This window comes from Chlamydomonas reinhardtii, chromosome 16 (genome assembly GCF_000002595.2).
Source record: "Chlamydomonas reinhardtii strain CC-503 cw92 mt+ chromosome 16, whole genome shotgun sequence".
In the NCBI taxonomy this organism is placed as follows: domain Eukaryota; kingdom Viridiplantae; phylum Chlorophyta; class Chlorophyceae; order Chlamydomonadales; family Chlamydomonadaceae; genus Chlamydomonas; species Chlamydomonas reinhardtii.
This window is the reverse complement of record NC_057019.1, coordinates 950694-974688: the sequence shown is the minus strand read 5'-3', so window position 1 is coordinate 974688 and position 23995 is coordinate 950694. Positions and strand designations below refer to the sequence as shown.

The 23995-nt window shown below is 66.4% G+C and overlaps 4 protein-coding genes across 5 annotated transcripts in view; 3 read left to right on the top strand and 1 right to left on the bottom strand.

Moving 5' to 3' along the window:
* Positions 1-15: 15 nt before the first annotated feature.
* On the top strand, positions 16-3391 carry CHLRE_16g648850v5 (uncharacterized protein). The gene is made up of 8 exons (XM_043070761.1): positions 16-133; positions 430-684; positions 867-978; positions 1201-1363; positions 1647-1704; positions 1911-1988; positions 2322-2485; positions 2658-3391. The coding sequence occupies exons 1-8, from the start codon at positions 77-79 to the stop codon at positions 3001-3003; spliced, it is 1233 nt and encodes a 410-aa protein (XP_042915404.1). The 5' UTR covers positions 16-76; the 3' UTR covers positions 3004-3391.
* Positions 3392-3440: 49 nt separating this feature from the next.
* Positions 3441-5115, top strand: CHLRE_16g648800v5 (uncharacterized protein). Its single transcript, XM_043070760.1, has 2 exons — positions 3441-4194; positions 4470-5115. Exons 1-2 carry the CDS (start codon positions 3640-3642, stop codon positions 4650-4652), a joined length of 738 nt encoding a protein of 245 aa, XP_042915403.1. The 5' UTR covers positions 3441-3639; the 3' UTR covers positions 4653-5115.
* An 18-nt stretch (positions 5116-5133) lies between these two features.
* Positions 5134-16715, bottom strand: CHLRE_16g648750v5 (uncharacterized protein). The gene is made up of 11 exons (XM_043070759.1): positions 15489-16715; positions 14720-15025; positions 14280-14488; positions 13740-13994; positions 13238-13506; positions 12592-12912; positions 12039-12382; positions 11498-11664; positions 10009-11111; positions 8428-9797; positions 5134-8236 (listed from the first exon to the last, which is right to left on the bottom strand). Exons 1-11 carry the CDS (start codon positions 15948-15950, stop codon positions 6938-6940), a joined length of 6105 nt encoding a protein of 2034 aa, XP_042915402.1. The 5' UTR covers positions 15951-16715; the 3' UTR covers positions 5134-6937.
* Positions 16716-17155: 440 nt separating this feature from the next.
* CHLRE_16g648700v5 (uncharacterized protein) overlaps positions 17156-23995 on the top strand; it is a 9817-nt gene continuing 2977 nt past the window's right edge. Inside the window, exons 1-18 of one of the 2 annotated variants that reach the window (XM_043070758.1) lie at positions 17156-17354; positions 17615-17688; positions 18176-18215; positions 18500-18646; positions 18999-19100; positions 19427-19574; positions 19752-19792; positions 20197-20291; positions 20592-20637; positions 20943-21015; positions 21227-21291; positions 21514-21618; positions 21827-21906; positions 22069-22123; positions 22395-22452; positions 22657-22715; positions 23019-23085; positions 23261-23373. In XM_043070758.1, the coding sequence (XP_042915400.1) occupies positions 17238-17354; positions 17615-17688; positions 18176-18215; positions 18500-18646; positions 18999-19100; positions 19427-19574; positions 19752-19792; positions 20197-20291; positions 20592-20637; positions 20943-21015; positions 21227-21291; positions 21514-21618; positions 21827-21906; positions 22069-22123; positions 22395-22452; positions 22657-22715; positions 23019-23085; positions 23261-23373 (1485 nt within the window). In that variant the 5' untranslated portion in view covers positions 17156-17237. Of the gene's footprint in view, positions 17355-17614; positions 17689-18175; positions 18216-18499; positions 18677-18998; positions 19101-19426; positions 19575-19751; positions 19793-20196; positions 20292-20591; positions 20638-20942; positions 21016-21226; positions 21292-21513; positions 21619-21826; positions 21907-22068; positions 22124-22394; positions 22453-22656; positions 22716-23018; positions 23086-23260; positions 23374-23995 lie in introns of both variants that reach the window. The other variant, XM_043070757.1, reaches the window with a different exon arrangement.

The window sequence follows — 23995 nt, the reverse complement described above, 5'->3', positions numbered from 1 at the left end:
ATTATTGTCCATAAACACAACTCCATTTGCAGCTTTGAAACACCACCGAGCCAGCGACACGATTGCTTCCACGTAAATGCTACCCGGCCGAGCTTTGCGCTGCTCCCGGGGAACGCACCAGCCTCGCATTCAGGTACGGGAGAGCCAAGCGCGCGGCTCGGGAGGTATCGCGCGGGCCGTCCACCAGTGGAAGGCGTGCACAACACCGGGGCTCGGGCTCCGGCGCTGTGGCTTGTGTGTTGGCAGCGTCCTGGGTGTTGCATGCGGCGGCAGGGCACAATGACTTGAGCAGGGCTAAAACCTCACACCCCCTTGCAGCGGGGATTGCCTTGATGGCGGCTCCCGGGGGAATCGTGTGAACGGCGCCGTGATCACGCATGACGTGCCCAGTGCCGGTGCCACCTTCCCACAACCCTTCGTGCCTTGCAGGCCGCGGCTTCCGCGTGGGCTGCAGGCGTGGTTCCCCAGGGTTTTGTGCCCCTCTCGCGCGCTGCCAGCTACCACCAATCAACCCGGATGGCGTCCGTAGCTGCTGCTTCGTTTCCCTCGGCTGCTGCTGCGGCGGCTGCTACAGCCGCGTCGCCCGGCGGCGCGCCGCGGGACCCGGCGGCCCTGTGGCGCCAGATCGCGTCAGTGTACGACAAGGCCCAGGTGTCGGGCGCGTGCAGCAAAACCGACACACAGGTGTGGCTGAGGTGGCGGCCGGCGGGGGAGGGGCAGTGGACGTTAGAAGCGTGAGTCAGCGGCCCCGGTTGTGGCGATGCGGTGGCTGACGCAAGTGGTGTGCGGCAGGAGTGGCAGCCGACTTGCCCGCGTACTGCTCCGTGCCTGACGACCGCAATCGCTGCCTCGCCACCGCCGCACAGGTGGAGATGTGTCGGGATGCGGGTCTGGGTGTGGAATTTGTGTTGCGGGTGGCCACGGCGCTCAAAGCCAAACCCAATGGGCCGCCGCAGCCCGCGCAGGACAAGGCCGCAGGTGCGCCGCTGGGTATAAGGTACCCCCAGCTTTCGCCGCTTCTGTTTGCGGATCCTCCTGATCCTAATTAGATGACCTAGTTTACATTGCCCGACGCGTTAAACGTTGTATGCGAATCAACCGCCAGCGTTGAGAGGCGAGGTGGTCCATGCACACACCGCATCCAAGCCCAACAGCCCATGCCTCGCACCCCACCGCTTTGCCCTCCTCCACATTCCACAGCCGCACCATCTGCGCCCGCGCCCGCGCCCTGGCGCAACCCCTTCTCGCCGCCCGAGCCCGAGCTGACGGTTGGGCCGCTGGGCCCCACTGGCACACACACCGCCGTGCTCAACAAGTTCAATGTGGTCGCCCACCACGTGCTGGTCATCACCAACCAGTTCAGGTGGGCGTGATGGCGGTGATGGTGATGCGTGGTCGAGTTTGTGGAGAGTTGTGGGGTTTGTGGAGTTTGTGGGCCTTGTGGGGCTTGTGGGGGCATGCGAAGGAGGCGGGGGCTCGCGCGCCGCAGTTCCGCCTTGGTGCACCGCTCTCGGTCATAATACATTCATACGATATGTGTGCCGTGCTGCGCCCGCTCCTTGTCGGCTTGACGCGCCGCTCGCTGGTTTGCGCCCCTCGCCTCGCCCCTCTCCCTTCTCCACGCCGTTCATGCGGCCCTCGCGCAGGAGCCAGGCTGAGCCCCTGCACGGAGCCGACCTCGCCGCCGCCCTGGAGGTGCTGCAGGTGGGCCCGGGGGTCCGTGCGCCCTCTGGCTGGTTGCGGCCCTGGTATGCCGTACGTTCGTGATGAACACGCGAACACGCAGCCGGGCAGGCGTCGTTGGTGTGTGGTGTGTGGTGGCTGAACCAGGGCTGCGCAACTTTCGGCCTAGGGCGTTGTAACTACTGGGATCAGGGGCTGGCCCGCACTGCTACGCCGCGCCTACACAGGCCATGCCCGAGGGCGGTGTCGCCTTCTACAACTGCGGCCCGGAGTCCGGCCGCAGCCAGCCGCACAAGCACCTGCAGGTGGGCGGCATGGGATGGGGCGGCGCCGGAGGGCGGGGGGCGGGGGGCGGGGGGCGGGGGGGCCAGCGTGCCGGAACACGTGCCTGCATCGCGGGTAGCGGTAGTAGTGGCAAATCGCTTGCAGGCACGCACACGGTCTTGGCTTTGCTAATCCTACCACAGCACACTTACACTTACACGCCCACCCACACCCACACCCACACCCACACCCACACCCCTCCCACACACGCACACGCACACACACTATCCCCACGTGCTTTACAAACGAACACGCACATGCTTCATAACGCAAACACGCGCGCATGCACGCCCGGACGCACGCGGTTCCTCCAGGTGGTTCCTCTGCCCTTCATGGACGGTCAGCCGCCGCGCGCGCCCGTGGATGGCCTGGTGGAGGCGGCGGCGGCGGCGGGCCCTGGCGGCGGCGCCGCGCCGCTACAGCCGCTGCAGCTGCGGCAGCTGCCGTACCAGTGCTTCGCCACACAGCTGCCTGACAGGTACCCGGGAGAGGGGTGTGTATGTGCTTGCAATGCCGCTAATGCCAATACGCCTATGGCCTGCTATGGTCCCAGCACGGACCGTCCCTCTTCACTCCGCACCCCCACGAACCCGACACGCACATGCGCTCCCCGCTCCCCGCTCCCAACCCCCCGCCCGTGTGCCACACAGCCCCTCGCCCGAGCAGCTGGGCGCCGCCTTCGACAAGCTGCTACAGCTGGCCTTCCCAGGCTACAGCTACAGCCCGCCGCCAGCCATGGCGGCGCTGCCGCCGGGCGCCTCGCCAACCGACGCCGCCACGGCGGCGGCGGTTGCCGCCGGATCGGTGTCGTACAATGTGCTGATGACGAGGCAGTGGCTGCTGCTGGCGCCGCGCCGTACGGAGCGGTGCGGGCCGTTGGCGTTGAACAGCCTGGCGTTTGCGGGGACGATCCTGGTTCGGAGCGAAGAGGAGCTGGGATTCGTGCGGGAGAAGGGGCCGGGCAGTATCCTTGCAGAGATCGGCGTGCCGTGGTGAGCGAGGTTGTTGGAAGCGAGGGACGCTGGAATGGAGGCACGGGAGGAAGGGAGGCTGGCACACAAGCACGTGGGGCGGGGGGGGGGGTTGCGCGCGGTTGTGCCGGAGAAAGGGTGGAACTGGGTGGAGGATATGATGGCATCAAGGCGAGAATGCGCAGGGGATAGAGCGTGCGCATGGCGTGTGATCGGATTTCAAACGGCTCATGATGCGCCCAGGTGTCGCTCTGGGCCAGCAGGGCCTACAGGCCGGATTGGGAACGCGGGGGGGAGGGGGGGGGCACCGTGGGGCAGCCAAGACGCCAAGTTCCAGTGCTGGCAGCCATCGCCCATGCAGACGTGCATATCAGCGTGCTGACCTCTCAACGTGCACATGGTTGTCTTGTACCCTATCTCAACGTCTGATACTAGCTCACTCGGTCTTTCCGGGCAGTTGTAGTAACGGAGCCGTTTGAATTTGACTCTACTCAAGAGCGCCCCAACCTATCGCTCTGCCCAATTTGATTAAACCATAATCCTTGTCTAGCTAGGAATGGCTGAAGTCGCGATGCCGGGCGACCCTCGCCTTCAGCGTTGCGGCTTCGCCAAGCTCCAGGGCGAAGGAATTGAGTTTTTCATGCGTAGATATGAAATAACAATGGGGCGAAACAGCAAGAACAGCACGCTAGACCTCATCCTTGGCGACAGCACCACGATCAGTCGGCAGCACGCAAGTATCCGCTACAATTTTGACACGAAGCAGTTCGAGCTGGTGGTGCTGGGCAAGAATGGCGTGTCCGTGGACCACGGCGACGGCAACTTCCACCTCTACACGCCCGAGTCCCCTCCCACCGCCCTCAAGTCTCGCGACTTGCTCATGTTGGGCGAGAAGAAGTTCTACTTCCTGCTACCCCGCACCCTTGGGTCACGGAAGCGGCGGCGGACGGAAGCGTCACCCGCGCCAACGGGGGCGCCTGCGCCTGTGGCGGCCGCGCCAGCGGCGCCTGTGGCGGCCGCCGCGCCGGCTGCAGCTCCTGCAGGGCCGCATGCCGCGCAGCCGCACGTGGCACCTCAGCCACATGTGGTGCCTGTGGCCCCTCAGCCGCCGTCGGCTGTAGCGCCCGTGCCTCAGGCCGCCGCTGCCGCCGCCGCTGTGGTGCAGCCCGGCGCAGCCGACCCCGGACATGTAGCAGCGGCGGTACCGCCGCCCCAGGTGAGGAGACGAGGGGGGAGGAGAGGGGAAGGGAGCAGCAGCGGGTGGTGATTCCGTTGCGGGTGCTGGTGCAGTTTGTAGTGCCGTGCCACTCTATACGAATGGGAACAGGTCGACCTGGCGTAGGGTAGTGTGCGCCACTAGTGGTTCGAGGCTCTGACGGGTTGGCCCGAGCACGCGCGGTGCCATTGCCAAGTCATTTCGTGGAATTCACCATGCGCTGCACCGTAACCTGACGTTCTACCTGCCTGCTATCCGCTGGGCCGACTGCACAGGCATCAGCACCTCAAGTGGCGGCGCCACCGGTGCAAGCAGCAGCAGTGGCGGCGCCACCACCAGCGCCACAGCAGCCAGTGGCGGCGGCGGCGGCAGACGAGGAGGACGCACTGATTGGCGGGGGCGGGCCAATGGAGTACGACAACGGGGCGGCGTACGGCAACTTTGCGGGTGGTTTTTAACGACGCTACGCCGTGGCGACTAGGTTCGTCTTGCAGCAAGACTTTGTGTTTGTAACGCTGATGCGTTGAATCGTAAAGGTGATGGGGGCCAGCACATGCCGTGCCTGGAGGCGTGTGGGGACCTGTGACGTGCGGTATACGGTTGTGTGTTTCGAGTCGTTAAGGCCGTACGCCAGCTGTCGCTACGGTGTCTTTACTGGCGCCGGCAACACGCGGGTCTAGTCTGGTCTGGTCTGGCCTGGGCCCAACAACGACACGAATGCGGGGTGTTGCGAGGTGCGCGGCGCGACTTATGTGGAGCGGCAATTCAGTGCATCTACCGATTGGCGCTGTAATGATAGGAACGTTTTGTTGCGCGTTTGGTTAGCCCAGGCGCCCGCAGCGAGGCAACAGGGTGCAGAAGCGCGGCGCTCTGGCCTCAGGCATGCTGTCGCAATCCTGTCAGATGTAAGGCATGCTGTATGGTATGAGGCAGAGCAAGCTTGACGAGTACATAACGGGTTCCGACGCTTACGGCAGTCCTGGGTGTCCTTGACCAAAGTCAAAATCACCCTTGGCATCAGGCGTGAACGACGCCACGTGGTGGAGCGCCAGGGGCGGGCCCGCATTCCGCCATAGCCCGCAATGGCCCCCGCTGCTGTTGCTGTCCCCAGACAAGTCTGCTACAGTTTGCTCCTCTGGTCAGCGCGTCGACAGAAAGGTCGTGTGCTATTATGTCATCTCAAGCCATTGTCAGGCTCATTCAGGCAGAGCGGAAGCGGTACCACTCACGTGCGCAGGTGCAAGACCAACAAAGCGTCAAATGTTGGTCTCATGCAAGCCCCCGCGACCAGCAGCTACCCGCACTCACGCCATCCCCCAACTAGCGGCATCAGCATACCGGTACCCCTGCGTGCTTGCACGCTCGGGTTGTCCTCTCCTGTAATACCGCAATCATACCGATACTGTATCCGTGCCGTCGGACCAGCTGGCAGCGAGCGACACCACGCGCATGGCCCACGCTACAGTGCCGCGTATGCCGCTGCCCCTGCCTCGGTCGGAACATCACACATCCACATCGCCATCGGCGCCAGCGGTAGGGCATCCTGGCTTCAGCGCTGACCCCTAGCTGTCCCTATCTAGCTCTACTACTCCAGCTCTATCACCCCAGAGCCTTCCTTCCAAAGCACGTGCGCAAGTTCCTCGGTGGCTCTATTCTAGTGCCTGGCTATCCTGCCATTTGCATGGCTACGTCCTCCTCCTCTTCCTTCCTCGCTCCCCCAAACCTTTCCTCGCCTGCACGTGTCACCAGGACATACACGCGCACATGGCAGTTCTCTGACTGCTTAGCTTGTCGTTCTCTGACTGCTTTGCTTGTCCTTCTGACAGTAACACACAGAGTTTGCTCCAGCACGTGCGGCGCTGACGTGATACCGCTTTAACTTGGAGCCACGTTTGAGCAGGCTTGGCGGCGGCAGTGGTGCACCACACTGTTTCGTCTCTCTCTGCTTGCCCGTGATACCGCATGCGCAAAAGCCAACTGCTTGCTGTGAACGGCGCGGGCAGCCCTGCCCCCCTGCTCCGTGCCGGCGCCTGGGGAAGTGGCCGCTGTTGCGATGTGGCGGGTGATGTGGGTCAGTCACGCCTGGCGTGCCCGCCGGCTGCGGCACACATCGAGGCGCTGGCCATACATACCGCGCCCGCAGCGGCGCTGGCAATGCCTGAAGGCACGCGACACTGCGTTCGTGCGCCAGACCGATAGCGGCGGCGCCCGCTGCTGCTGCTGTTGCAGCAGCGGGGTATAGGGGTGGTGGTGGTGGCGGCAGACTCGCGGGCCGGCATGCGGACCGGGGGCGGGCGGCGTGTGGACCGGGGGGGGGGGCGGCATGGGCAGGCCTGCAGCTGCTACGGGGCCTGGAGCACCTGGCTGGCTGGGCGGCTGGGAGGGCGCCGGCCGCTGCGGGGCGCCGGAGCAATGCCGGCGAACGCCGGAGCTTGCTGCCGACGTGAACCGGGCGATGATGACATTGACTGGTGGGGCGCATGGCGCGCACGGTGCACGTGGCGCGAGTGGCGCGATGCGCTGCGTTCTGCGGCTCGGCGCTGTGAGCGCGCACGCGCACTCATGGGCCCCGGCGGAACCGATGCCATGGATTTATGTCTGTACTTGCCTTGCTGCGCCCGCGCGACCGGCGCAGCACAGTAAGGCTCCAAAACTCATTGCCAAAGAATAAAAACAGCACTCAGTAACTTCTAGTAACAATCCCGGACGGGTGGTGGCGATAGCAGTAACCACGGGCTTCACTTCAGCCCTGCGCGTAGCCGCCGCCGCTGCTGCCGCCGAAGCCGCCGCTGCTGCCCAGGTAATGCAGCATGCGCTGCTGCGCCTCTTGCGCATGCTGCTCCTCCTGCTGCTCTTCCTCCTCCTGCTGCTGCTGCTGCTGCAACCGCTGTTGGGCCTGTTGCTGCTGCTGCTGCTGCTGAGCGTTGCCCTGCTGTATCTGTGCGGCCAGGAAGGACAGGCAGCTCAGGTCCTCACCAAACAGCCCCTCACCGCCGCTGCCGCCGCCGCCGCCGCCGCCAGGCCCCACACCACCATCCACCGCCCCCGGCAGCGCCGCCGCGCCCGGCAGCTGCAGGCTGTCATGCCCAGCACCACCACCAGCACCACCCGCCTGCGCCGCCGCCGCTGCTGCCGCCTGGCGCTGCAGGCGCGAGTGGTACCCTGCCAGGTGCTCAGGCAGAGCGCCCGGAGCCAGCACGCCCCACGACCCGAACCCGCCCAGCGGCGTGTCGCCGTCATAACTGCCGCCCAAGCCGGCGGTGGCGCCGCCAGCACCGCCGCCCTGCGCGCCCACCGCCGCAGCAGCTGCGGCAGTGACGTCGCCGCTCGAGCCCACGGCGACACCCTGCAGGCCGCCGCCGCCGCCGCCTGCGCGCGGCCCACCCAGGCTCGCCGCCGGCGGCACGCCCGCTGCCGCCGCCGCTCCTGCCAGGAATCCAACCAGGCCGCTGCCGCTGTCGCTGCTCGCAACGCCGAACCTCCCTACACCGCCAACTCCTGCCCCTGCGCCTCCTCCTCCACCGCCACCTCCGCCACCGCCGCCGGCACCGCCGCCGCCGCCCGCCGAGCCCATGGAAGCATCCAATGCGTACGTACTGGAGAAGAAGCCGCCGGAAGCCGCCGACGGCTCGCGCGTTACGAACTCCGTACCGCCGCCGGCGCCGCCGCCAGCCGCCGCCGCCGCCGCCGGACTGAAGCGGTCCGTATCCATGAAGTCGACGGCAACGGCGCCGCCGCCGCCAGGCATGCCCTCGCCGCTGCTGTACATGCTGTACTGGTACTGCGGCTGGTACTGCTGGTGGTGCGGTTGCGGTTGTTGTTGTTGCGGTTGTTGCTGGTGTGGTAGTTGGTGCGATTGTGGTTGCTGGTGCTGGGGGTACGGCGGGTGCTGGGGGTGTTGCGCAGGGCGGTGGGACTGGCCGTACTGCGGGTGTTGCGGCTGTTGCGGTTGGTGTGCTGCTGGGTAGTGGGCACCCTGGCCCTGCCCCTGGCCCTGGCCCTGCCCAAGGTGGTACTGCGCCGCCTCGTCTTCGTCCATGGCCTGTGCGCCGTACAGGTGGCATTAGCGGTGGTAACAGATCAATTGTTGGTCGCATGACAGGTAGTAACAGATTAGAAACACTGGCGGTCCGTCACAGATAGGCCGTACCAATCACCGTACAGGAGTAGGAAAGCAGCAGACAACTCGGCACCCAAGGCAGTTCGACAGATACAGCCACCTCGGCGACCCACCTCTGCCATTCGCAGCACGTCGCCAGCAACCGCCACAGCCGTCGCCTCCGCGGTCGCCTCCGCCAGCGCAGCTGCCTGGTAGCTGCCAGCCGCGTGGGCGTAGTACGACAAATCCACGCCGCCAGCCAGGCCGCCGCCGCCGCCAGCGCCTTGATCGCCCGCCACCGCCGCCACCACTGAGCTACCAGGCCAGCCGCCGGCGGCGCCCTGCCCACCGTACAAAAGCAGGTGTGGCGGCGGCAGAGGCGGCGGCGCCGCGGCCACCGACGCCGGCGGCCGTTGCCCCGAGGCAGTGGCTGTCGCCGCGGCGGCTGCCGCCGCCGCGCGCTGCTGTAGCGCCGCCGGCAGACCTGCGAACGGCGCGTTCGCGACCATCATAAGCGCTTCTGTTGCCGCCGCTGACGAGGGCTTGGGTGGTGGCGGCGCCGCCGCCGCCAGCGCCGAGCTAGGAGCGGGCGGCCGCCGTGTGCTGCCGCTGCCGGTGCTGGTGACAGCTGCCGGCGGCGCCAAGCCGCCGGCCCCGGCGCTTCCCGTACTACCGCCGCCGCCGCCACCGCCGCCGCCGTGTAGGATGTGCTGCAGCAGCCCGATGGACGCCGGCCCTGGCAGGTCGGCAATGGCTGGCGACGGCGGCCGCGCCGGAATCATGCCGGTCGCCGAGTTGCGGCCGCTGGCGCCGCCGCTCGGCCCCGCCGCCGTCGCCGCCGCCGTCGCCGCCGCGGCTGCGGCACCAGCTGCTCCTGCTGACGCGGCAGCCGACTCGATACCCGCCAGGAGGCCCCGCGGCGACGGCGGCAGCGGCGCCGCGCCGCCGTGCGCCGACCCCGGGCTGGTGATCTCGCTGCCGCTGCCGTACTGCCCGCCGTACTGCGGCCCGTGCAGCTGTACCTGCAGCTGCCCGTGCTGCAGCTGCTGCCTGTGTTGCTGCTGCTGTTGCTGCTGCATCACGACAGCGGTCGGGCCCACGTACGCGCCCGTCTGCTGCCCCGCCGCCACCGCCGCCGCCGCCAGCGCCGCCGCCTGCAGCTGCTGCCGGTGCGGGTCGGCACCCGCCGCCGCCGCCGCCGCCGCCGCGGCGCCGTGGCCCGACGGCGAGCGTAGCGACAGCCCCATGGCTCCGCTACCCGGCGCGCCGTACCCTCCTGCTCCTCCTCCAAGGCCGCCGCCACCTGCTCCCAAGCCTCCTGCGCCCAGGCCGCCAAAGCCGCCCCCCAGCCCCAGGCCGGGCGCCAGCGCCATACCGCCCAGGCCGCCCGCACGGCCGTCCCGGCTGAGCTCGCGGCTGTGCTGGTAGCTGTTGTAGGCGGTGGTGTTGGTGTTGGTGGCGGTGGCGGTGGTGCCGCCGGCGCTGGGCTGCTTGGACAGCACGCCTGTGTGCAGCACACGTGGGCGCAAAGGGCGCAAGAGCGCGGTCAGCGAGGTTGCGGTAACGGCAGCGACATAAAAGCAAGCAAGAAAGCACGCAGCAGCTGTGGATGCGACATCCTGCATAAGGCGCACGACACCGCCGCAGCGCATCTGCATAGGGCGCACGACACTGCCGCAACGGCTGCCGCGAAGGCTGCGGCATACCTCGCTCACCTCTGACCAGGTCTTGGCTGACGTAGTGCTGCAGCAACCCGCCGCCGCCGCCGGCAAGGCCGCCCAGGCCGCCGCCCAGCCCGCTGCCCAGCCCACCCAGCCCCAACAGCCCAGCCAGGCCGCTGCCGCCGCCTCCTCCTGCTCCTGCTCCGCCGCCTCCGCCGCCTCCGCCAATAACGCCGCCGCCGCTGCTGCTGCGCCGGTGCAGCATGTGCATGGCCGTGCCGACACTGGGTGCCCGAGGCAGGCCCGAGCCCTGGCGGTGCGGCGGCGGCCGGTACACAATCTCGTCCTCGTCGTCGTCACGACCGCCGCCGCCGCCGCCGCCGCCGCCGCCAAGCACGCTGACGTGGCCCGCGCTTCGGCCGCTCGGCAGGCTGACGGCACCTACGCCGCCTGCTCCTGCCGCCGGCGATGCCGCCGAGGTCCCGGGTGCGGACACCGCCGCCGCCACCGCCGCCGCCAGCGCGGCGGCGCCCGCCGTCGCGCCGAAGACCAACGGCGCCGACGCCGCATCGCCGCTGTTGGTGTGAAGCGGCCCCGCCGCCGCTGCCGCCGCCGTCGCGGTCGCCGCGCCGCCGCTGCCTAGATGCAGCGTCCGCGGCATGGGCGGCGGCGGCGGCTGCGCGGGTAGCACCGACGCCCCATGCTGGTGCGGGTGTTGCTGCGCCTGCGGGTGTGCGTGCGCCTGCACACCGTTGCTGCCTCCCGGCTGAATTTCATTCTGCGCGTGCTGGTGCGGGTGCTGATGTGGGTGCTGCTGGTGTTGTTGCTGATGGTGGTGGTTCTGGAAGTGTGAGTCGCCGGCCGCCAGCACGTGCGGGTAGAAGCCGCCGCCGCCGCCGCCGCCGCCGCCAGGACCGCTGCCAGCCACCCCGCCCGCGCCGCTGGGGCTGGCGGCGGCGGCGGAGCCGACTGCTCCGCCACCTCCGTGGGTGGCTTGCTGCACGGCTGCCTTGAAGGTGCGGATGGACCGCGCTAGCTCCCGCGCCGCCGCCGCCGCAGAGGTGGGCGCCGCCGCGCCGCCGCCGCCAGGGGCAGACGTGAGCGGCGGCGGCGGCGCCACGGGCCCACGCAGCGGCCCCAGCGCCTCATCCAGATGCCTGTGGCCATGTGGGCGGGGCGGGGAGGAGGCGGAGGGAAATGACAGGTAAGGAACAGGGGAGGCAATGCGGGCTGGTGAGTTGTAGAGTTCTTGAGTGCATTGAAGCCATATCGGCACTCCGGACTTGTCCTGCATCCTGAACCACGCAAGTACAGCGTACCCATGCCAAAAGCCCCCCGCGAGCGCCACACCCCTTGGCCCGCCCTGCACGACTTCCCCTCGGGCCCTTGACCCGCGAACCGACTTGCCTGCCCGCACCTCCGCCCCCCGACCCACCTGACCCACCTCGCCCCATGGTCCGCCCAGCACCCTATGCCACCCAGTCCGTCACACACACATACACACACGCCCCCGCCCCGCACTCCGCCTCCGCCGCCGCCGCACCTGAGCGCCTGCAGCATGCGCGCCACGCGCACCGCCAGCACCGCCGCGCCGCCGCGCGCCTCCGCCGCCGCCGGCCAGCCCGCCGCCACCGCCACCACGGGCGCCAGCGGCACGAAGCCGCGCAGCTCGGCGTCCTCGGGCAGCGAGCGGTGGCGCACGCTGGGGTCCTGCGGATGGTGTAGAGGTGTGGTGGGTTGCAACGATGATTAGGAAAGCGGTACAGGATGCACTGAAGACTGCAGACGAAGTCGTGCGTGTGGGCTTCGTGTGAGCCATCAGTAGCCGTCGCGACGGGCTGCACCGCGCCCCGAGAAGCCGCTGCCGACCCTGGCACCTGTGCCAGCGTCCTCGTCCCGCCGCCGACTGGTGCTAGGGCCCCATTCCCGCGCCCCGCCGCCGCCGCCGCCCTGCCCCCTGCCATAGATATTATCGCTTGCATACGTCGCCACTGCCTGCGCTCCGCTTGTTTGGCTTGGCATGGTTTAGTTTGGGCTGGAAACTTACAGCCCCCCTCCCGCCCTCCAGCGGCCCACCGCCCCACCTTCCAGTCCTGGTCGTGCGCGCGGCGCCGCGTGAGGTCGGACAGGTGCGCTGCCAGCCGCGCCGCCGCCGCCAGGAACGCCGCCCGCGCCGCCAGCTCCGCCACCACCTCTGGCGGAGCAGCCGCCGCCGCCGCCACGCCACCGCCTTCTCCAGCCCCTGCGGCGGCGCCGCCGCCGCCGGCGCGGCCGGCGGCGGCCGCTGCCGCCAGCGCCTCTGCGGGCCAGGCGGCGGCGGGGTGCGCCACCATCCAGGTCAGCATCACGTGGCATGCGGTGGACACGGCGCCAAAGCCCGGCTCCACGTCGCCCACGCCGCCGCCCGCCGCCGCCGCCTCGGCCATGCCTGTATGCGCAAGCAATGGGTCAAAAATCAACACGATGGCTAGCCCCAGGACAGGCCCTCTACGGCACCTTGTTGCGCATATCATGGCGGGCTCAGGTCGCCACAGTGATGCACAGTCGTGCATGTGTGGAACCCCGAGCGCCGCTGGCCCCCGCTAGCCGCCCCGCCGCCGCCGCCGCCTCACACACCCCCTCGCCGCATCCACTCACCCGCCGTGCAGTTTGCCACCGCCGTTGCGAACCTCAGCGCCACCGCCACCGAGTGCGCCCGCAGCTCCGCGGCGCGCGCCGCCGCCGCATAGCCGCCTCCCCCCCCTCCTCCTCCTGCACCACCTCCTGCTCCACCTCCGCCTCCCCCTCCTCCTCCGCCTCCACCTCCGCCTCCACCTCCACCACCGCCGCCGCCGATGCTGCTGCCGCCGCCAGTCGGTGTGTTGTAGTGCAGGCTGAACACGGCCAGCAGGGCCAGGTGGAACAGGGGCTGGTCGGCGTCGGGGGAGCGCTGCAGGCTGGCGCGGCAGCCGGGGTGCGCTGCAGGGGCATGGAGGGGTGGGGGAGCGGCATGGCGGGGTGGTGGGGTGGTGGGGTTGCAGCGTGGTGAAGCGGTGGTGCGGCGGTGGGGGGTTGCCGATGGGCTGTCAGGAAGCTGGACGGCTGAAAACAGTGTTGAAGCCAGCAGGACAACATTTGACATGGACACACGTCGTCACCACACCGCATACAACACCTTCTTCCCTCCCATTGTCGTGCGTCCTCGTGTCTCTACTCTGTGTACTTCATTACAGGACGTGGAAATGAACGCAAACAACCCCCTCTCCCTCTCCCTCTCCCCCGATGCCCTCCGCCCCCCTCTCACCCAGCAGCGCCTCCAGGTCTGCCAGCGCCGCCGCCAGCACCGCCGGCAGCGCCTCCAGGTTGATGCGGTCGAACAGCAGCCCGTGCAGCCGCACCCACCGCACCACCACGTCAGACACCAGGCCCGAGGCGGCGCGCGCAGCGCCCGGGTCGGCGGCGGCGGCGGTGTTGGCGGTGGCGGCGGCGGTGTGAGTGGTGGCTGCGGCGCCGGGGAAGCGGGCTGCGCCTGCTAGGGCGGCGGCGGCATGGCTGGCAGCAATGCTGCCGTACCTGTGCGGTTGGGGGTTGCGAGGTTAGATGGCAGGTGGAAGCAAGGTGAGAGCAGTGGGAGTTGTGGGTGGGGTTGGTTCCTTGGTTGGGAGTTGGGTTTGCGTGGGCCATGCATGATGTGCTGGGTAACAGAGTTTGAAATGCTGCGGCGTCCAGTGCTGCCTGCCTCATGCAGGCCGGGCCCCGCTCCTGCGCCCTCCCTCTCCCGCCTGCCTCCTCCATTCCCTACACACCTGCTCCTGTTCTTCTCGAACAGCAGCAGCAGATTCTCCCGCGCCGTCACGAACGGCAGCGCCACCGCCAGGCTCCTAAAGTAGTAGTAGACCGCCCGCAGCTCGTCGCCTGTGAAGTAGGCCATGACCGCCAGCTGGTTGTAGGGGTTGCCGCTCTCGGGCTGCACCGCGGCGGCCTGGCGGTAGTAGGCGCCGGCGCGCTCCCACAGCGGCCGCGAGGAGGTGGGCTGCCCCTTGAGCGCCATGCTCTGGTACCTGCGGGGGGGGGGGCGGGGCGTTGGGGTGGGGTTGGGCGTGTGTGTGGGCGTGTGCGTGTGTATGTGGGCGTGTTTTTGGGGTTAACTTTGAACCAATCCCGTGTTTGGGGGGGGGGGCGTACATGGGCGTGTATGTGGGCGTGTGTGCGGGCGTGTGTGTGAGCGTGTTTGAGTGTGGGGTTGGGCTGCAGGCACGACCAGGTAGAAGGCGAAAATGTCAAGAAGCATTGTTTGGCATTATTATTCATGCGTCGTTTGCTGAGACGCGCGGCCTCACACGCACCTGCACAGGTCCCCCAGGTAGATGAGGCAGCGGTGCACAGACGGCCGCACGTCAGGCAGCCCGCCGCCGCCGCTGGGCCCTCCGCCGCCGCCCCCTGCTGCATTGGCCGGCACGCGGCGCGGCACGCACTCCTGGATCTCGTTCTGCAGGGCCGCGTCCAGATCCACCCTGGCGCCCACGTCGCCAAACACCCACTGCAGCTTCCACACCTGCAAAAGGGAGGCAGGGCAGGCACTTCGGCACTGCATTTCTCCCCGCCGTCATGCATCGGACGGCCACCCCCGGTCCCCCTCTCCTCCCTCCGCCCTCCTCTTGGTTCAGCTGGAATTGGAACAAACTGCATCCCCCAATCAACCATTCCGTTCTCCCTGAACGGCTACCCCCCCATCCCTTGCCCTTCCGTCCCCCCACAGCCTCCATTGCCATCCCCCTCCCCTCACCGTCTTGCGGTAGAAGGCCAGCGCCTCGTCCAGGAATCGCAGGTAGGCGCCCGTGGTGCGGCCCAGCTGCGCACGTGCCTCCTCAGGAGTGGCCAGCTGCACAGGCGCCATGCCGCCGCCGCCACCACCCGGCGACGTCGACGCCCCGTGGCCGCCTGCGGCTCCGGCGCCGCCTCCGGCGCCGCCGGCACCGGCGGCTCCGCCGCCGCCTGCTGCGCCCTTGGCCAGTCCCTCCAGCGCGCGCACGCGGCTGCGGAACTCCTCGATGGGCTTGTAGAACACCGCCTTCCACAGGTTCTGCTCAACCTGCGAGCCACGGGTTGGCGGGTTGGAAAGGTGGTGGGTTGGTTGATTAGGTGGTGGGCCGGCTGGTTGTGGGTCATCACGGGTGGGCTGAACTTGCTGGGGCAGCAGGTGGGCTCCTGCAGCCTCGTTGAAACCCTTATCCCAGGCCACACGCCACTGGGGGCCACGGCCATAAGTCACAGGCCACAGGTCACAGGTCACTGGGAGCCACGGCCGCAGATCACAGGCCAATGGGAGCTACAGCCACGAGGCCATCACCGCACGTGCGCCACCACCCGGACAGCAATGGACAGCACCGGCATCTGCTTCCTCTCCGCCGCACCCTGTTCCCTTCAACCCAAATCCCCGCTCGGTTTAGGCTGAGTTCGGCTAGCCCCCAGCACCCAGCACCCCTCGCGGTTTGTCTTGCGTTTAGCTTCGGCTGCCTTTCCCCACGCACCCCCCGCGCAAACCCCCCACGCACATCGTTCGCCGCCGCGAACTCGTAGTGCTCAAACACCAGCGCCTCGTAGGTGCCCTGCAGCGCGCCGCGCAGCCGCCGCACGTCCGGGTCCCAGAAGCTCTTCTTGCGCAGCTCCGCCCGCAGCCGCTTCTCCTGCTCCAGCGCCTGGTCCCACAGCGGAGGAGGAGGACCGCGGAAACCCCCGCCCACGTGGCCGCCCGAGCCGCCAATCATGGCCGCCGCCGCTGCGGCGGCGGCCGCTGACGCGGCCGCGACCGCCGCCGACGCGGCAGCGGCGGCTGACGCCGCCGCGCCGGCGCCCGGTGCCGGCGGGTTCCCGCGGTAAGGGGTCAGAGGCAGCTGCTTGGCAAGGCCGCCACCGGCGCCACCGGCGGTCAGCCCCGCCGCGGCGGCGGGCGAGGCCGACGGCGACGGAGGCTGGTGGTGGTGGTGATGGTACGGGTGCTGTTGCTGGTGTTGCATGGCTGCTGTCCGTCTCACCAGTGGTGGGTCTCTCTTGGCCGGGTTGCTGCTGCCGGCGCTGAGTCCGCGCCCCGGGCTATACGATGCGACCTGGTGTGTCGCAACTGTTGTGGCCCCACGGCCGTGCAGAAGCTGCAGACGGCTGCTGCCGCTCCTGGCCCCGCTGCGTTTACCTCTCCGTCACGTCGACGGCAGCGAGATTTCAAGGCCGTGCTGTCAACACCTCCGCAGTTTGCATCAGACGCGGTAAGGCTCCGTGCTGGCGCTGCTGGTCGGGTGCGTGTCGCTGTCTGCGCGCCAAACCGGAGCACTCCGGCACCGGCTTCGCACACCTGATCCAGTGATTCGAGCCTGGCCTCTTTGCTTACAGCAGCCTAGGCCGTGGCCTTCAGCGGCTCCGTGAGCCGCAGCTCCAGTTCAGTACATGGAAGCAATCTGCAGCTTCTCTGAGCCTCTGCGCTGGGAAGTTGCGCTGTATGCGCAACAGATAGCGCAACAGAAAGCTGCTTGATTCCTGGATGGCTGCCTGGGCCTGTACAAAAGCTTTAGCGGAGCGCAAACTTGTGCAAGGCCTCCTCGGACTCCTCGGCAGTGCCGAAATTGTATTTCCGAGATCCTGTACCTTTCGTTATCACAAGTATAATGTATGGACGGCCGTGCTGCACGCGAGCGTCTAGAACACGACCAACTCGAACTAACAGCACACGCAAGCTACGTAGCTAATGACGCGTGTCTGTAGTTCCTCGAGCGCCTGACTATAATAACTTTGCCTTTGGGCGCAAGAGGAGATGTGTTCATGCGACCCGACTTCGCATGACAGCACCGGTCACAGCAACCGGTGTGCGCATGCATGCACCCGCTGGTGTCATACTGTATTTCATTACCGGATATCTTGTTCGGGATGACCAGTCTTGCCGGCGCCAGGGCTGCAGCGGGCAGCTCGCCCCTGCGCGTGCACCAGGAGGTGCACCTAAGTGCACCAGTGTGCACCCCCGCCCACGTCCAACCTTTCCCGCCTCCTCCCTTTCTTACGGGCGTGCCCCTCGGCGCATGCAGCATATATTGTCTTCAATGCGCACACCTGCATTGAGTCAGGTTTCGTGCGGAGGCACATGCATGTCAGGCTGCGATGACACCACCCGGCTCTTGGGAAGCAGGGAAGCCGAGCGCGCTCAACAACAAAGCCATGACTCCTCAGGTCAAGTCGGAAGCAACGTAGACAAAAACCTTAATAGACGATAAACTGAATTCAAGCTCAGCTCATAGTGGCACCCTTCTATTAGTCGAATGGCTTCAGAAGCCCCCGTTCCCGTGGCGGATGGCCAGCCCCGGACGTCAAGCCTAAAGCTGAAGCGAACTCTCACTCAAAAATGCAGCGCCGGTGGCGTCACGGTGACTCTGCAGGCAAGTCGGAGGATGACGCCTCGATACCATTTACAAATTCACGCGGTTTTTGGTGCGCAAGCCAGCCACTGATGTCCAAACCATGCAGACACAGCCATTTGCGGCTAGTCGTGCGTGTATGTTGGTGTTAGGGGGCCCGACGGGAATTCGTGTGACTGGTGTGGCCTGGTGCTGCTGGCCGCACCCGGCGACCGCCGCCTGCTTTGTGGACAACACAACTCAGGCTTAACCCCGCTGTAACTTGCTTAACCTTCGACCAGGATATGTCTTTCATTGTGAAGAACAATCGCAAAGGACCAGACGGCAAGCACAGTGACCTCGCGCTGGTCAACAAGTGGGTTGGGCTGGACGTGTTGGGTTGACGGCTGTGCGGCGGCGGGAAAGAGGTGGCAGTAGTGACAGGAAAGGGGCCAGAAGGGACACAGACGCACGATGAAAGTACTCGAGCGTGGAACCCAATTTGGTATCGAGGTCGGGCGCGGGAGGGGCGCGGGCATGCAGCTACTAGCGACAGAGGCCGGGCGTGTGTCACGGCGTGTGTGTGTCTTGGTGGCGTGTTGCATGTTTACAGAGCTTTCACAAGGGGAGAGGGCCGACGGATGTTGCTTGTCTCGTTTTCATGTGGGGCTGAGCTGCATCAGCACACAGCTCCCTTACAGTAACCAGGGAACTTCATGGGAGGGCCGGGCCATGCCGCGAGTGACGATCTTACCCGTTTGCCGCGGGACTAATACGGTATCACTTACTGGATGTCTGTGTGTGAGCCGCTGGGCTAAGTGTGTATCAACGTGTACAACACGCGTGTGTGCCTGGTGCTGCAGGGTGTCGGGCTGGTTCGAGCCTGGGCAGATGAGCGCACTGGTGAGTCATGCCAGTCGTGGGAGAGGGAGACACTCACACACACATACGCACACGCACGCACACACACACACACACACACACACACACACACACACACACACACACACACACACGCGCACACACACACACACACACACGCGCGCACACACACGCACACACACATATGAACGCACACACACACACACACACACACACACGCGACGTTCGGTAAATTGGTAGGTATCGGTAAGTGACTCCGGCGTCGTCTGGGCGGGCTTGGTAATGTTGCTTCTTTGTAAACACAGATGGGCCCCAGCGGCAGCGGCAAGACCACGCTGCTGGACGTGCTGGCGGGGCGCAAGACGTCGGGGCGCATCCAGGGCGAGCTGCGCTTCAGCGGCGTGCGGCCCAGCGCCGCCTACCAGCGCAAGCACACGGGATACGTGGAGCAAGTGGGGGAGGGGGGCGAGGCGGTGGAGCAGGTGGGGGAGGGGGGGCGGGCGGCGGGCGGAGGAGGTGGTTCATGTACGACTCATGAGTGAGTCCCGTGCACATACACAACGTGACTAATAAGACGGTGGGGAGGAGAGCGGGGGGGAGGATAGAGCAAGGGAGGGAGGAAGAGGGGAAGAGGGGTTGCGGGGCTGCGGTTTCAACATAAAGCGTGACGCTTGTACGAGAGCAAAACGGGAATCACCGCGCGAACCCTTTGCCGCTGGACCGGTACCTCTGCAACCGCCATTTCCTCCGCCTCACCCCAACCCCCAACCCGCATACCCGCTTGCTCCCTCCCCCGCGTGTCAGTTTGACACGCTGCTGCCCATCCTGACGGTGCGCGAGATGCTGCTGTACACGGCGGAGCTCAAGCGGCCGCTGGGGGAGCCGCTGGCGGACAAGAAGGCGGCGGTGAGGAGGCGGCAGGAGGGCGGGGGGGAGTTGTAAATACCAGCCCAATCTAAGCCAAGCCAAGCCAAACTAGCGGAGCACAGGCTGATGTGCTGCTTCTTCATGCACATGCATGCACGCATGCGTTTCGTTTCCTAATGTTCTTAAATCCTTTTCCTACACACGCACGTTTAGTTAATGTTGGAATAAAGTATGCCCACATAAAGCAACGCACACACACACACACACACGCTCACGCGCACACACGCTCACACACACGCTCACACACACGCTCACACACACACACACACACACACACACACACACACACACACACACACACGCAGGTGGACCAGCTCCTGGACGCCCTCGCGCTCACCCGCTGCGCGGGCGTGCGCATCGGCTCGCCGGAGGCCCGCGGCATCAGCGGCGGCCAGGCTAAGCGCACCAACATCGCCATCGCGCTCATCACCGACCCGCGCGTGCTGTTCCTGGGTGCGTGCCGGGGGTTGGGGGGGGGGTTTAAAGTGTCAGGTACGGCAGTACGACGTGAGGAAGACACCGGCAGCGCCATTTGGGTGTGATGACTACGGTATCTGGGGTGATGCGCGATGTGTGGTTTGCGGCTTGCCTATCCCCTGTGTTTCCCGGCCCCTCCCTCCTGACATGCAGACGAGCCCACCACCGGCCTGGATTCCTACACAGCCAACGAGGTGAGCGACAGGGAGGCGGGTGTGTGTTGTGTGTGTAGCCTTACGAGTGGTGCGGTGTGGTGAGGTGTGGTGTGATGAGGTGTGGTGCGGGTGGGCGCCACGTACGGCCACCAGCAGAGCGCAGCTGTAGGCTGCAGCAGCTACGGGAGGTGCTTTGTTGCAAGGGTGGTGGGGGCTTCTGCCGGCCCACTGCGGCTGGGGCCTCGGTGGCCTCGGGTGCTTAGTGGTCATTGGGTGGCTGCTGTCGTTGGAGCCCTCACACCAACAGCTGCTGACAAGCCTTTCCCCCTCCCCCAACTTCATGTCGTCTTAATCAAGCATGCATGAAACCCTCCCCAACTTCACTTATCTTTATGAATGTAACCCCCCCCCCACACACACACACACACGCCCATGGTGTGCAGGTGATGCTGACGGTGCAGGCTCTGGCGCGCGGCGGCGTGACGGTGGTGGCGACCATCCACAGCCCCACCGCATTCTGCTTCTCGCTCTTTGACAAGTGAGAGAGAGAGAGACCGGCACGTTTTGCGGTGTTGCAGTGTGTAGTGCAGTGGCGCCGTGCGTTGGAAAGCGCAGCGGGAAAGGAATGCGTGTACATTGCGTGTGTGCGTGGCGCGGAGGCTTTCGCTCCTGGAGGGTGGCGGGATGGTACGACACGTCCATGCGACACGCACGCTGCCGTACACGCCCTACCCCGATGCCCAACCCGCCTAACCCAGCACGCCTAGAGCATCACTCCCCCTTTCCCCGCGCCCATCTAATCATGAATGCAATCCCCACGCCCATCTCCCCGCCGCAGGCTGATGATGATGGCCAGCGGCCGTACAGTGTACTTCGGGGCGCAGGTGCGGTTGCGGTTACGGTGGCCGGTTGCGGCTGTCTGGTCGGTTACGTGTACGGCTTGGCGGTTAAGCGCGCGGCACGGCCGCGTGCCGTGGGCCGACAGTAGCTGGCGTACCGTACGGCCGCGAGATGCAGCCTTACACCGTTACACGTCAACTCACTTCGGACACTGCTGACACTCGCTGACCGCTCTCTGTGTCCATGTCTGCCCGCGGTGGCACCTCGTGCCTGACTGCCATATCCACACACACACACACACACACACACACACACACACACACACACACACATACACACGCACGCGCAGGACGCCAGTGCGGTGTCGTACTTCCAGCGCACCTGCACCTCCGTGCTGGGGCAGGACGTGGAGGCGCTGGCGGGTGAGGCGGGGAGGGGGGGCAGAGAGGCAGCGGGGGCAGGGGCAGGGGGAGTGGCTTCCGGTAGTCAATGTCACCATGTGCATGCACGCGTCTCTCCGCCGTAAACATCTACCCAAGTATGCACGCACACGCAAAGCACACACTGTACCAAACTCCCCAAAACTCCCCAACACTCCTCAATTGTTCAACATATTGCTCCTGCCCGCCACAGGCCCCGGCTCCAACAGCGCCGAGTTCCTGGTGGACATCATCACCGAGGCCGACCGCGACGGCAAGGTGTGTGTGTGTGTGGGGGGGCGGTAAACGTTGAACCAATCCCGTAAGGAAACAGTCGCGCGGTGGGGGGGGGGTGCAAGGATGTTTGAGACGGTGTGTGTTGTGTGTGAGCTGTGTGAAGAAGACCGCGTGAGGACTGGGGCACATCCTGCTAGCCACCACTTCCTACCCCACCCCACCTCACCTCACCCACCCCACCCCACCCCACCCTCGCCCCACCAGGGCGGCGCGCTGGCGGACGCCTACGCGGCCAGCGACCTGGCGGCGGCCAATGCGGCGGCGCTGGCCGGCCACGTGGCGCACTTCCAGAACACCACCCTGCCAGAGGTGAGCGCTTGAGCGTGTGGGGGGTGAGCGTGTGTGTGTTGAAGAAAAAGGAAGCATGTGTGTGTGTTGTATAAAAGGTTGTGTTGTGTGGATTGTTGTGGGTTGGCACTGGATGGTGGGACGGAGGAGCTGCCGCGCACCGACGTCCCCCATTCCATTCCCCGCGCGTGTGCCACTCGCCCGACATGCCCTCCCACCCGCCCGACAGGACCTGTCGCGGGAGCTGGCCACCAAAACGGCGACGGTGACGCCGTTCTGGTGGGGCATCTACATCTACGCCAAGTACAGGTGTGGAGACTTGTGTGGAGAACCGCAACTGAAATGGAACAGGAAAATGATGAGCTGTGCATACATAGTTGACATGGTGATGCATGCCGCAAGTGTTGGAATGTCGCGAACGCAACATAATTCAGATGATGTGTTCTCGTAACCATGCAACCTGCTGACCAGGACGGTGCGCAACTACACCAACCCAGCCTTCGTGGCGCCGCGCGTCATGGACAAGGTGGGTAGGTGGGGATGGGGGGGGGGTGGGGGGTTCTGCGTGGCGTGGCGTGGTTTGGCGTGGCGTGTCGTGAGTGTTTGCGTGGCGTGGGGTTGTAATGTGCGGCTCCGCCCGGCTCCCACAAAGCACCACTCAATTTACAGCGCTTCCTATGACAAGATGTGACAAGATCCGACAAGATGCGAGCGTTCCTGAGACCTTGCTTTCCACCCTCGCAACCCTGACCGGCCCCCGCCCCCTAATTGCCACCCATACCCACACGCCCACGCAGCTGACAATCTCGCTGCTGGTGATGACGTTGTACCTCGGCATTGGTGACAACCTGGCATGTAGGTGTTTACCGTACTGGTAGTAACGCCACTAGTTTTGAATGCGTGTTTAAAACCACCGCAACCGCAACCCGCCAATCGTTAGTGACGTATGCTTGCTCGCGTGCTTTTCTTCCTGCTCCTACTCCTACTCCTACTCCTGCTCCTCCCCTCCCCCCCCCAAATCCCCCTTTTAATCCTTGCAACCCCATTCCCCACACGCAGCCGACAACCTGATCAACATCTCCGCCGTGCTGTTCATGTGGAGCGCCACCACTGGCTTTGTGAGTGGCGGCGCGCGGCGGGAGGGAGGGGCAGCCTCATTCTCTTGCTGTAACACCGTAATCACGCAGCTCCCTGTAACGACGGGAAAAGGCCCTTCTTGACAACTTCGAAGGGCCTTTTCCCGTCGTTGCGCTCCCATCCATCCACTCCATCGCACGGGCAGTCAGGCACCCGGAGGCCGGCCCCTCAGCCACTCCGGTCGTTCGATGCCCGAAGGTTGAACGCCTGCGCCCACTCCTTCCCTCCTCCCCTTCGCTCCCCTCCCCTCCGCTCCCCTCCTCCACCACCACCCGCTGCCGCAGGTGGCCGCCGGCTACATCCCCAGCCTGGTCCTGGAGCGAGGGCTGTTCGTGCGGGAGCGGAATGACGGTGAGTGGGCGGGGATGCGCGCCTGCGCGGCGGCTCATCGTGGCTCACCCCCAACCACCTTAAACGCAACTGGGTTGCTGAAACCCAACAATCAGACCCACCGTGCCAAACCCTACCTCCGCCCCCTCCTCTCCCCCCCCCGCCCCACCCCACCTCTCCCCCCCTCCCCCTGCAGGCCTGTACCTGGCGCCCACCTACCTGACCGCCAAGCTGCTGGACGAGATCGCCATCAACGCCGTCGCCAGCCTGGGCATCGCCGCCTTCACCTTCTACGGCATCCAGCTGCTGGTGGGGTGGGAGGTGGGGTGGGAGGTGGGGTGGGAGGTGGTGGGGTGGGAGGTGGGGTGGGAGGTGGGAGGTGGTGGTGGGGTGGGGTGGGAGGTGGTGGTGAGGGGGTGGTGGGGTGGTGGTGGGGTGGGAGGTGGGGTGGGAGGTGGTGGTGGGGTGGTGGGTGGGAGGTGGGGTGGGAGGTGGGGTGGGAGGTGGGGTGGGAGGTGGTGGGGTGGGAGGTGGTGGGGGGGTGGGTGGGTGGGAGGTGGGGTGGGGTGGGAGGTGGTGGGGTGGTGGTGGGGTGAGGGGGTGGTGGGGTGGGGTGGGTGGGAGGTGGTGGGGTGGGAGGTGGTGGGGGGGTGGTGCCGGTGAGGTGGTGCGGGTGAGGTGAGGGGGTGGGGTGGGAGGTGGCGGGGGGGGTGGGATGTGGGGTGAGGGGTTTGCAAGTGGGGGTGTGTGTGGGGGGGGTTTGGGAGGTGGTGGGGGTGGGATGTGGAGTGCGGTGGGGTGGGGTCGGGTGGGGTGAGGTGGGGTGGGGTGGGGTGGGGTGGGGTGGGGTGGGGTGGGGTGGGGTGGGGTGGGGTGGGGTGGGGTGGGGTGGGGTGGGTGATGTGCCGTGCGTGCTGGTGATGGTATCGTG